Here is a 12,923-nt window from a genome sequence, read left to right as displayed (position 1 = left end):
TGTATCAGGATGTGGATGATGTCTGTGATTTCAAGATGACAGTTTTTTTTACAGGAAAGTTCACACGCTTGCCTATGTACAGTTTGCCTGTTTGAAAACAGGGCTGTTTCTAGAATGCTAGCACAATGGTGTACCAAAGGTGTTGGGCACTCCTGTCAAGATAGAATTTGCTTTCTATATTACATTATAATTATATTATATTGGTCTACCCTACATTGCCTTTTTGAGCCATTTAATTCTGTGCTATGGCTCAAGAGTTTGACAATGGTAATCAATGCAGCTAAAGGGCATTGTGACATAGTCCCAACATACTCATACAAAGGGCACCAGATCAATGGTTATGGAATTTGTTAGGCTAGGTTGCTCATATTTCCAATTCCAACAATCGATGTAGTTTGTCAGTCAACTCATTTTGTTCGTGTTTTTTAAGAAATAGTGATCAACCTGTGCACAGTGATGTGTGGACTCCAAGCAAGCAGTGATGTATGCAACATACTGTATTTGTCCCGAAACATCCACTCAGTTTTATACCAATGTAGAAATATCAGTTATCTTGTATGGACATACAAAATAATCTATACGCACCATAACTCGTCTGTTCCACATATAGGGAACTCGTACTAATATGTGGCTTTGATGGAACACTTTCTGCCCCTCCTTCTCCCCATGGCAATAAACTTATTTAAACTTAAAAAATAGTTTGCATTTCATGTATCAGTAACAACTGCTGCTAGTAAATTTTTAAAGATTTTGCAACCCATTATCAATTAACTCAAAATGCTATACTATGCACTAAACAGGCAGCAAAACTGGGAAACTAACAGGGGGACAGATTTGGTCCCAAAATGAGAATATGTGCCTAGATATTTGCGAAACCAAATATAAAGGTAGTTGTACTAAAGCACCCATTGTAAACCATATCTTGAGTGGAATAATCAACTCAACAAAATCTGTTTATTCAGATTTAAGTATTGTCACCATTAAATAAATTATTTCTACTATGGGTACAACTATTACAAAATAAGACACTTATCAAATTCCAGTTCAGCAATGAGAAATTATATAGATGGTTATTCTATTTTTGAGAGGTTACTTAACTTTTTTCAACAAACTTTACAAACTGTGCAGCCAAAATATTCATCTTCTTTAGCAAAAAAGTGTAAAGAATTAAGCACTAAATGATCCGCTAGTGCTAAACATGTTAACATGAAACTACAGCCACCAGTTTATTAAACTATTTACACATTTGCTCAAATAATACATATAAATGTAAGTGGCTGACTAGTTAGCAAGTGTAAGAAAGACTAATGATGAGTTCCGGAAGCAGTAGGTGCAAATTTATGATGGGAGACTTGGAGTCTGATACAGATCCTTGAATATGTGCATCGAGCACTTGTGTCCCATACACGGGAAAGGCTTCTTCAAACCTACAGAGAAAAAACAATATTTTAACGGTCTTCTCTATAATATATTTTCAGCAACTGTAAGCATAATGTCTATGCTCCACTGAGTGTATTTGTACTTTATTTTATTATATTCTTCCATTTCAAAAGTGTTTTTATAAACTCACAACAGTTGCTATAATAATGAAGCCACGGATACTTTCATGAAAATAGACCCCTGCTAAAACAGTGTCTGCTGTGAGTTTTAACTCGTTCTTTCACTATAGCTCATGACATTGTTACAAATATATTATTGTAACAGTAACTCTACTATAGTTCTTTAGGCTAAACTGCTATGGGTCAACTCAGAGAAACAACGGAAAAAAATTTGTACAGAACGTAACAGAAAGGGGCGTTATACCATTTATATTATAATGGAGGTGCAGGCTAGTGATGCAGAGGTTAGACCTCTCCCTGTACAATGATCCTGTATATCTCATCGTAAATTATACAGAGTTATTTCTTGCAAGTCGAGTACCACAAGGAGAAATAATTCCACAGAGACTAAATGCAAATGCCTGGGTTAAGAAATGTGGAATGTTGTGGACCCGCATGTAGCAAAATAAAAAAAAAGTGGGCCTATAGTAGGGAAGGTAATGAAAAGAGGATATTAAAAAGCTCAGAATTGTTTGGTTATCAGCAGCACTGAAGCTTTGTAATGAACGTGCAAGATCTTAGATGAACCATTACTGTTACACCGGCATACTTTCTCTTACTTTATTTTCCAAGTGAAAGAAAAAAAATGTGAGAAGATGATCTCAGAATTAGAAGTGATCTGTGAGGGATAGAGGGTAAAAATTCCTACAGGAATTGAAAGACTTATATGGATACAGAAGGTATCTACAAAGTGTGTCCTGTACTAACGGAGTCATTACTAAATACTGACTTTCTAGAGTGTCCACACTTTTGCACATGCCACAATTCCTGTTTTTTGCTCCTATACTTTATTAAAGTTTCTGAAGTAAAATGTAACTGTGCTATAACATTTGCACATGTGTTTTATAAACATGATGATTCCTGCAGTAATTGTTTCCTACTTTTCACCTACAAAAACAACTACATTTGTCATTTGGGAAGGGCTGCCCAAACCTTTGCTTTCAACTCTACCACATTTTACAAATTCTACAGCACCATATACACTGTCAGCAGTTACAGACAAGTAAGCATAGGTGGTACCATGTTAGGACACAGCTGCCCTTACATGAGGACCTTACATGGAAGAAACAAAACAATGGCACATAAACTGAACTTACACACAGGTTAGGAATCTCAGACTATGGTGGAAGGGCTTAAGCATATGTGGCTTGGGTTCTGGAGAGAAAAGCAGGGGTTAGTTAGATGTTAATAGTCAGAGCCTGAAAATACAAAAATGAATTATGGACAGAACGGTTTGCAACAAAACGTTAAAAAGCTACAGGTAACAATTTTATGTTTGGCCATAGTGATGTGGCATCAGTACAAGAAAATACCTCACTTTTTGGTGAAAGTACCCTTCTCTCTCTCTTTTTAAAAATGAGACATGTGCTTGAATGCTTTAGTCTGGCTGGAACTATCAGATCTGCACCAGATGATCGACTGCAATCTAACAGGGTCATCTATTGAAACTAAACCCCAAGCTGATATAATTTCCCAAAATATGGGGTAGAATGGTTGAGCATTTATAAAGGTTTGTATTTATAGTGCTCCAGACTAAATGAAAACACCATTATTTTACACTATTCTATACCTAACCCAAGGAAGTCAGACAAAGTCTGGTCTAAAATGCTATTTAAAGGGCACCAATCATAACTAAAACCATCTACCAAGTAAAGCACCATGTTGAAGTTCAAGAAATCCGATTTTCAAAACTGCTGAAATTGTTTGTATAATATAAAGCATCAGCTCACTATACCCTCTAAAAATTCCCCCCTTGCTGTGGCAGACATCTTGGAATACACTGCTTCCTCCTACGTATATCTTTACAGCCCGACTTCAGCTCTCTAATCTCGCACATGCTCAGCTGAAGTTACAATTGTTCAATGCAATTTTCAAATCAGCCGATCTTCTGTTAGCCGCTGTTCAGTAGCACTGCTTTCTGTCACTTTGAAAAGGTCTGCTGTTGAAAGCACCCTCATTTGTTTGGGGCCTTTTATATGTGAAGTTGGTAAAACACCCTGAAATGTATTATTATATATGGCATAGCTGAATTAAAATAACTTACGCTGCTGTGCTGTCTCCTGTAATGTTCTTCTGAGAAGTAGCCTTCGTCTGGCTGCAAACAGCAAACGCAATCAGCGGTGCTCACTCAGTGAATTTTCACTGTATAGTGAGCACCGGAGATCGCATTTGCACCTAGACGAAGGCTACTTCTCAGAAGAACATTACAGGAGACGGCACCACAGCTGTGTAATTATCTGTTCGTCCTTTACTCCACAGTCTGTACACAGGCAGGGCAGGGAGTAGGAACACCGAAAGTTACACTGAAGAGACAAATCTTGGCGGAGGGGGAGAGTATGGGAGGCACTGGCACTACTATAGATTAGGCAATTTAAAAGGCAGATTTACTGTCCAAGCCCACTCTATTTATTCCCAGACAAGCAGTCATTCCAAACGGAAGCTGACAAGCTGGGCAATGGTGTATGCACGCTGCACAATCCGTAGCACATAATGGAAAGGCGCTAACAGGCTCCCTTTATTTGCACAATTACATCATGAAAAAGGAGGCAAGATAGAGTAATCTCGCGTTACTGTTATCCAATCGTTTTACTAAAACTAGGTATTCTGGGTAGAATATTTGTGGCAGTGTTACAATGTGCGCATGCCTGAGCTCTGATTTGCAGTTTTAGTGTCTCAGTAAGGGCTCCCCACACAGAAACAATTCGTTCAACAAAGTAAGTGAATTTTAAAAAAACTGCAGATTTTTTTTTTTTTAAACTGTATATGTAGTTTGATTAAACACATTTGTGTAGCACTGGTCAGGTTGTTAATATGTGGGTGAGTTTGGTTGTGATAGGTGCCCTTTAAAACACATTTTGAAAAGAATAAATGTGTGTGTGTTTATCTTATTTATGCAAGATATTAAGTACTCAAGGGTGTCTCAATAAGATGTGAAGTAATAAAGGGACTGTTATTTATGGTCTATTTACTTCCTTCAAGCATAGAATGTGAAATAATATATGCAAATACGAATACCCAAAACCACATTCGCAATATAAAGAATATAAAGATCAATCTGTAATTGAAATGTGGCTTTATATGGTTATGCTATGGGTTGATAAAAAACAAAAGTTTTTCTTACAGCAGAAATATATTGGCAGTTGCTAAATTTGCTTTTTTCCACAAGTGGAAACCTTGGACTGGAGGTGTTTCTCTCTTCTTGAATGGAATAGGGAGCAGATGCATCAGTAGGAGATCCAGCATCCTCAGATACATTGTCCTGGGGAATGTTGGACACGCAACCACTGTCTGACCCACTGGACCCTGCACCAGACATACATTGTGAAGACTCTGAGCTCTCAGTGGCTGTGAAGACCAAGAATATATTCTTAGGATTGTATTGCATATTTAGACACAATTTAGAAATACTGCAACAACATACTCATGGAAGGCTGGCTGCTGTTTGTCTCATTCTCCAGTTCATCCTCTTCCAGGCAACTGCTAGTGTCAAAGGGTCTGCTGGCTGAAAACACTCCCGACAGCAGAGTTTGATTGACATATGTATGGAGATTTAGGGGCCCCAACAAGGAGGCAGAGGAGGGTCCTCCAGCAGAAGATACTGAACTGCAGGATATGGGTGCCTGACTTCTCTTGTAAGGATCTGAGTGATCAAAAAAGGATACTGCGATTGAAGCTCTGGTTCTTGCACCTGTTTAAAATAAATAAATAAATTATTATATATATTTGTCAAAGTAACAGACAATTTCCATTTACATCACAATTAAAGGAAAACTATACCCCCAAAATGAAAACTCAAGCAACAGATAGTTTATATCAAATTAAGTGGCATACTAAAAAATCTTATCAAACTAGAATATACATTTAAGTAAATATTGCCCTTATACATCTCTTGCCTTGAGCCACCATTTCGTGATGGTCTGTGTGCTGTCTCCGAGATCACCTGACTAGAAATACTACAACTCTACCTGTAACAGGAAGAAGTGTTGAAGCAAAAGACAAAACTCTGTCTGTTAATTGACTCATGTGACCTAACATGTATGGTTTGTGTGCACCGTGAATCATACGATCACAGGGGGCGGCACTTATTTTTTAAAATGGCAATTTTCTATTTATGATTACCCAATCGCACATAATGCTGAAAAAGTATATTATTATGAAAATGGTTTATATACATGAAGCAGGGTTTTACACATGAGCTGTTTTATGAAATTATTTTTTATAGAGACCTACATTGTCTGGGGGGTACAGTTTTCCTTTAATTAGGTGCAAAGCTTAGACCTAGGGGCACATTAACTTAGCTCGAGTGAAGGATTAGAATAAAAAATACTTCGAATTTCGAAGTATTTTTTTGGCTACTTCGACCTTCGACTCGAACGATTCAAACTAAAAATCGTTCGACTATTCGATAGTCGAAGTACTGTCTCTTTAAAAAAAACTTAGAACACCTACTTCGCCACCTAAAACCTACCGAGGTACAATGTTAGCCTATGGGGAAGGTCCCCATAGGCTTTCTAAGTATTTTTTTATTGAAGGAAAATCGTTCGATAAAATGAATTAAAATCCTTCGAATCGTTCGATTCGAAGGATTTAATCGTTCGATCGAACGATGAATTGCGGTAAATCCTTCGACTTCGATATTCGAAGGATTTTACTTCGACGGTTGAATATCGAGGGTTAATTAACCCTCAATATTCGACCCTAAGTAAATGTGCCCCTTAATGTCACACACAGTAATGAAGAATGCTGGCAGAGAAACCAATGATTTGGCCCCCAGTGCCCCAGTTATGTATTGACAGGCAATCAATAGGCCTCTCTGTGCACATGGTGCATATTTTAACAGGAAAAAACTCCACTGTGCAAATTCAGGCTGAAATAAACCCTGCGTGGGCAGTGTCAGTCAAATTGAATACCTGTTACAGCACACATAATTGGGGACTGTAGGGGGCTGAATCATTGGTTCTGCCAATAGTGGGGAAAACAACAGCGGATAACACAGCATGTGACATTAGCCATCGAAAACAGGGAGCACAACATGAGATTCCAACACACACAACAAATGACTAGTTAGGGCAATGTTTCATACAAAGACCAACTTTGATCTCTTGTTTATTTATTTCATTCTAAATTATGCCCAAAAAGGATGTGGTAGGAACCAGCCAACCAGCTGATTGCGAAAAGCGTCCGGCAGGAAGTGACGTCACACAGGAAACAAAGGAAGAGCCACGAGGGGTTTACACACGCCGGCAGGGCCCCTTTACAGAAACTGCAGCCTGTGCAAAGATATATCCCTATATGTGATTGTTTCTTCATACTAAATGTGAGTGCAAATCTGTTTTTAAATCTTTTATATTTTTTAATAAACGTTGTTACACTATCCTGGATTTATATCTTCCTATGTGGATATGAGAGACTGAAAGGAGACGGAGGGAGATCTGCTACATACTACGAGCCATATACTAGACCTACAGTTTGTAAGTAGGCATTTCAGCCAAACGGTGGTGGAAAGCTACTGGAGGAATTTTGCATGTCACCAAAAAGAGTGGAAGTTTAAAGAGGAAATACACCTTAGAAAAAAACTTTTGACACTAGGTGGCGGTGTGATACTAAGACATACTACACTATTTTTTGTTTCTGTTTCTTTTTCTGTTGCCTTAGGCGCTGATCTAGTTATACAATTTTTGGATATCTTTTTGTGCAGCGGGGAGACTGTGGAAGGATCGGCAAGCAAAAGTTTTGTTTGTTTTTCCCATTTTTTACTTTTTGTTACAACTTTCCATTTGACATAGTAACTCTGTCACTGGGAGCAAGTGTAAACAAATGAAACTCGTATTATTATATAAATCATGCTCTCGTTCTCCATAACCAGCTTCAGCTCAATTTAAGAATTAAGTACGCTGGTTTAGGTTATTGCTACAATAACAAATATTCATTTTGACTACAGGTGAATAATAGAAATGGTGAGATAATAGAAGTGAGAAATGTAACTGGGAATGTTACACGTTTTTCTAAGCTTTTGGCTCCTGGATATCAATATGATGAACCTGGAGACTGGGGTTTTTCAAAAAGATTTACTGATAAAAATGATTTCAGATCCCAGAGGGAAATAAGTGTTCACAGGTCTAACTTGGGCCAATGCTGTAGCGGCCAAGGCTTCAGAACACTAATTGCTGTCCATTTACTGATGAAAAAACATCAAATACCCATATTTCATGAACCAGGAGATGAAGAATGTCATCAACTTCCCAGAGGAAACAATGTGGGGGATAAAAGCCTTTCAATTTTAAGAAACCTAGAATAGAGAATGCAGTGTGTCTAGAGCCAATTATTGTCTGTCTACCCAAAGAAAATGCCATTGTTGTTCAGCAGATTTAACCCCAAACACATGTTTTAATCCAGAATAGACATTATTTTCTGGGTTCTGTGTAAACTGTCTTCTGGAGAAGGAACTGGTGCATGTACCTGTTATCTAGAATGCTTGGAACCTGGGCTCTTCAGGAAAAGGGATCCTAAACTTGGATCACCACACCTTACGACTATTACAAATTAATTTAAACATTAAATAAACTCAATAGGATTGTTTGCCTCAAATAAATATTGTATCTTAATCAGGATCATAAAAAGCTTATGTTATATTATCACAGAGGAAAAACAAAAATGTTTAAAAATTGAGTTATTTGATAAAAATTAATTCTATGGGAGATAGTCTTCCTGTATTTAAGAGCTCCCATACTTGTACCAGCCTTGCTAAGTTCTGAAATACGTGAACTGATGGATTAAAATGCAGTAATGGTGAATGCAAGTCTTTCTGTATTCTCATGTCAGATCCTCATACATACACATACCTCTTCCCTTCATGGTAAAATCAATGGCTCTGTTATTTATAGCTGCATCGCTAGGTTTTATGTCCAAGAATGGCTTATTGCCAACTCCCATAGAAACCATTTCCTGCGTTCGGATTTCTGTGTAGAGAAAGAATATTTAAGATACAGGTACATACGTTTTAATGAAAACATTTTCTAAGAAATAAATCAGTAATCTAAACTACAAGCTACATAATAAAAGTTCCTGCCAATGTCAGACAGTTATATAACAACAGTTATATTGGCCACAACCATAAGAATCTCAGCCCAAGCTTCTGGGTCACAAAGCCATGCTTTCTAGCTAGATTCATGTAGGGCTATTGTCATGGTGGACAATTATATTAAAATAGAGCCCACTGCGTGTTGTGCTATATTTTTATCAACAACAGCAGAGCACACAATACAGTGAACCAACCGTTCTGTTAAAATACAATAGATGGACTGCAAATCAAAAAGAATAGAATGGGGTAGCAACTTTCCAGTACAGGTTTTGAGTTTAATTGTAAATACAATTGCCATTAAAAAAGTATCTGTCTGTCCCTTGCTATTTTCTGCACTGCTCTGACTATTGAACCAATGCAAGTGGAGCTAGAAAATTAACAGATCTATGAAGAAGCATTGTGGGAAATGGAGTCTTGGTTAGGAGAGAGTTGACTTCTGCAACCTAGTTTCAAGAGTCAAACAAATACTGCTTTTGACAGCAATATATGAACAAATACCCTTGTAATCTTTATTTAATATATTTTGCAAAGTTTATTAAAATTACAATTTAAAAAGCCTTGGGGTGGAGCTTGTAATTTATGCCTGCTGGAATCAAAATATAGTTCACCTGAATGGCCTTCCTCACATACCTGCATTAATAAAACTTTCCATTTAGTTTAGAATGCACCTACACAACATATGCCCTATTGGTTCATCAACTGGGGTATATATTGGCTCTTGAGCATTCATTTTATTATTTCACACACTGTACTTTATTCAAAATGATGATTCCAGAAACTGCAAATTTGAAAATGAATGCTAACAAACCTTTATTTCTGGTAGCTTGTTGCCATAGGATTTTGGCAATATCACTGGTCCATACTTTCTTAGTTTCAGGGTTGCTTGCTTGGAGTATGTGTGTGTCATTGGATTTACGCCTCCTGAACCAAATTTCAAATCGCAGCCCATTGTCTCCAGAACTTTCTGTTAACCCAATGTCAGCCGTCTGCAAAAGGAGAATAAAAGCATACAGAGAAAAGCAAGTGCAATGTTAGTGGCTTCAAAATATTAACATATTATTAAAGTATTATGGGTTCTCAGGAGCACTAACCCATCCATTTATTTATGTTCTGAGTTTGAAACTGCAGCAGCCCCTGTTATTCTATTCAGAGGACTATTTCAAAATGTAGTTGCTGAACAGAGAAGAGTTGCTTGACATTTCTCTGCTCACTTTGTTAAAGGACAAGGAAACACATGAACACGAATTTTCAGTATATATAAAAAAATACCCCTGTTGTACTGAATCGCTACATTTATTTAGGGATAAAATTCATACTTAACCTGTATAACCTGTGCTTATACAATAAAAAACAGAGGACTATAAGTGTTTGTGACATGAAACGTGTAAGGCTGTGGACACAAAAAAACCTCTTTTCACTTTGAATATATTGCCTGGTGGAAGTTTGCCTGCTTTGAGTGTCTCCTCCAAAGATTTCTCGGATTGTCCGCTCCTTGTGCTGAGGGCTCAGGGTGGTTTACCTGGGCCTCTTCCCTGATGTGGTGAGTAACCACTTTCTACTTGCAGACCCTAAAACTTCAGAATTATTACAGCAAGTACAAGCCGATTCCTGACGGAAATAGTCCATTAGTGTACAATACTGATAACTATAAAGAAAAATAAAGGAGTCCTTACTTTAAAAGAGCGTTTATAGATATACACATCAAGTCCACCTTCAATGCGCTTAGGCTTGCTGAACAAAATGAGATCCTCAAACAGAAAAACATGTCTCTGGCACTTCTTCCGGCCAAGGCAAACTGTGAACTCGTCTTGCCTCACTAACTGGCCCTGCTCTTTTAGGTTTACCTGATTAGTTGAAGAAAAAAGATAAAATTAGTATCCCACATAAAAACAAAACCTATATATTATATAGAATATATTTTAAAATGTTGTGCACCCTTTACCTCGCCAGTGCACTGGCGTGCTCACTGTGGGTAGCCTAACATGTTGATCCAACAATGCAAACATGATCATCATCAGAACATGCCTGATCGCTCAAAAAGAGATTAGTACAGTTTGGCCAAATTTTCCAAACTAAGCTTAATACTGGATTGCTTTGTATTTTTTATAGTCATAATGTTCTCAAGAAGAACTGTAGTCTTTCAATGTCCATGTGTATCATAGGCCTAAACCTCACTAGTTCAATAGAATCTGACCTCCATGGGTTAAATACTGTGGTGCTCTATCTGGGAACTTTGCTGCTCTTCAGTTCCATACATGTAGCAATAACAAAGAGAAATCAGATGGCACTCACCAAGCAAAATGTGCTGAATTTTTATGATTTATTCAGATCTATGCACAACGTTTCAGGGGATCAACCCCCTATCTCAAGTGCTCTTGAGAAAGGGGGTTGATCCCCTGAAACGTTGTGCAGAGATCTGAATAAATCATAAAAATTCAGCAGATTTTGCTTGGTGAGTGCCATCTGATTTCTCTTTGCAAAGCCCCACTACTGTCTGACCACCTTTAAGTGTTAAGAAAACATATACTGTTGCATCTTGGAAAGCGTCTTTGACGCTCACACATTGAGCAGCTTCTGAGAAGGTAAATTTAGGGATTGGTGTAAATTATCAAGCAGAAAATGAGGTTGGTCTGTAATATAAGGTGATGCTACTGGGCTGACTATTAAATTCTGATGCTAATTGTGTTGGTTTTTGAGTTGAAAAACCAGTTAAAAAAGCTGTGTAAAATAAGTGAATTTAGGTGTGTTTTATTTTATGCCATGTGAACGCCTGATTTGCTGATATTATTTTACACTGCTTCAGACCACTATAAGTTCTGACTGAAGCTGCTCAAAGGCAAATATGTAAACAAAAATTACATCATTTTTACACGCCAATGCCTGAGGAATTATCCCACTGATTTTACACCACATAAAATTCCCAACTTGATTGGCATGTGACATTCCAAACTATATATCCTGAAACAGTCATACAGATACACTACTATGATCAGAAGTGTCCCACATGCATCCCTACACAGGCAATAATTTACTTTTATAAACAGTTTGTCATTAAATATTACCATAGACAGTGAAGTATAAGGGCACAAGTTACTGTGAGCATAGATTATTCTTGCAACCTGGCTCAGCTCCGACCCCTTTTTAGTGACCTAATAAAATGTACTAATGCAGTCGCTCCAATTAGTGTTAGGTCACTGCGTTAAAGACTAGCTTATTAAAGCTTTTTAATTTCCATGCAGATGCAGATCCAACTGAAGATGTCTGAAGACACAACAGGGCACCAAATTCAGGCACTCATGAATCACTGGGCCAGATGCATTCGGAAGCAAGCCAGAAAGATTTTTTCAAATCCAGCTAACAGTAACTCTTTTAACACTACTTTAGATTTGCACAGTTGTTGCACAAGGAAGATTGATAAACCTAAAATCTTTAATTCTAGGCACTAACATCACAGTCTCGGATTGCATCCATAGCTAGCAGGTCGTTGCCATGGCGAAGCTGGAATTTCACCATTTCCTCAGCTGCACGCAAGTAAGCAAGCTCTTGTTCTTGTGCCTCTCCACACTCCTTAATCAGGTCCTTTAAAAGCAGCGCATATTTGCTCATTCGCTGTATTGGCTTCAGAAGATAGGAAGCCAGGTCCATCTTGTCTCCCAGAAGGTGCTGTTTATTCTAATAAAAGCAAAAAAAATAGACTGATGTAATAGAAAAAAACAACAACTTTCTCTTCTCTGATAACGTTAACTCTTTAGATACCAACTGCTAAGACCCAAGTTTTCGCATGGTTTCATAAAACCTGAAAATCAAGGATTTACAGCATTGACTAAGCTGCTAATTCTGTGTTAGCACTGTATGTAAGTTCTACTATCTGTGCAATTTAGACATTGGATTTTAGACATTGTTCACAATGACTATTTGAAAGTGCATCCAGCTGCATTATAATGATGAGACCATGACATCTTCAATTATTAACATTGGCTGGGCTGGCTGTCATGAGGCCCCATACATGGACCAATAAGATTCTGACTTGGTTTGGAGGGGCCTTTTGGCTAAGGCTACCAGTGGAGTAGCTGTCTGTGGTTAAATGCAGGATAATAATCATCTGCTAAGTTCCTAGCAGTTTTCTAATGTGCCTGCACCTGGAACTGCTGCGTTGCCAGGGTGCAGGCACACGGAGAGGATTATGAAGCCAGAATGCATACTCGCACATTTTGGCACTGAAATCTGCACTGGGGGCAGGCACA

General features: G+C 37.9%; 1 protein-coding gene across 3 annotated transcripts in view; it reads right to left on the bottom strand.

The window, feature by feature from the left end:
- Nucleotides 1–935: 935 nt before the first annotated feature.
- plekhg4.S (pleckstrin homology and RhoGEF domain containing G4 S homeolog) overlaps nt 936–12,923 on the bottom strand; it is a 79,771-nt gene continuing 67,783 nt past the window's right edge. For 2 of the 3 annotated variants that reach the window (XM_041561269.1, XM_018260654.2), the window contains exons 17-24: nt 12,127–12,351; nt 10,353–10,523; nt 9,488–9,665; nt 8,441–8,557; nt 5,020–5,286; nt 4,720–4,943; nt 2,696–2,753; nt 936–1,427 (exon numbers count right to left, since the gene is read on the bottom strand). In XM_041561269.1, coding sequence (XP_041417203.1) covers nt 2,712–2,753; nt 4,720–4,943; nt 5,020–5,286; nt 8,441–8,557; nt 9,488–9,665; nt 10,353–10,523; nt 12,127–12,351 — 1,224 coding nt within the window. In that variant the 3' untranslated portion in view covers nt 936–1,427; nt 2,696–2,711. The remainder of the gene's footprint in view (nt 1,428–2,695; nt 2,754–4,719; nt 4,944–5,019; nt 5,287–8,440; nt 8,558–9,487; nt 9,666–10,352; nt 10,524–12,126; nt 12,352–12,923) is intronic. The other variant, XM_041561270.1, reaches the window with a different exon arrangement.

The sequence above is a fragment of the Xenopus laevis genome, chromosome 4S, assembly GCF_017654675.1.
Source record: "Xenopus laevis strain J_2021 chromosome 4S, Xenopus_laevis_v10.1, whole genome shotgun sequence".
Taxonomy (NCBI): Eukaryota; Metazoa; Chordata; class Amphibia; order Anura; family Pipidae; genus Xenopus; species Xenopus laevis.
The sequence above is the reverse complement of the archived record's forward strand: the minus strand, read 5'-3'. Positions and strand labels throughout refer to the sequence as shown.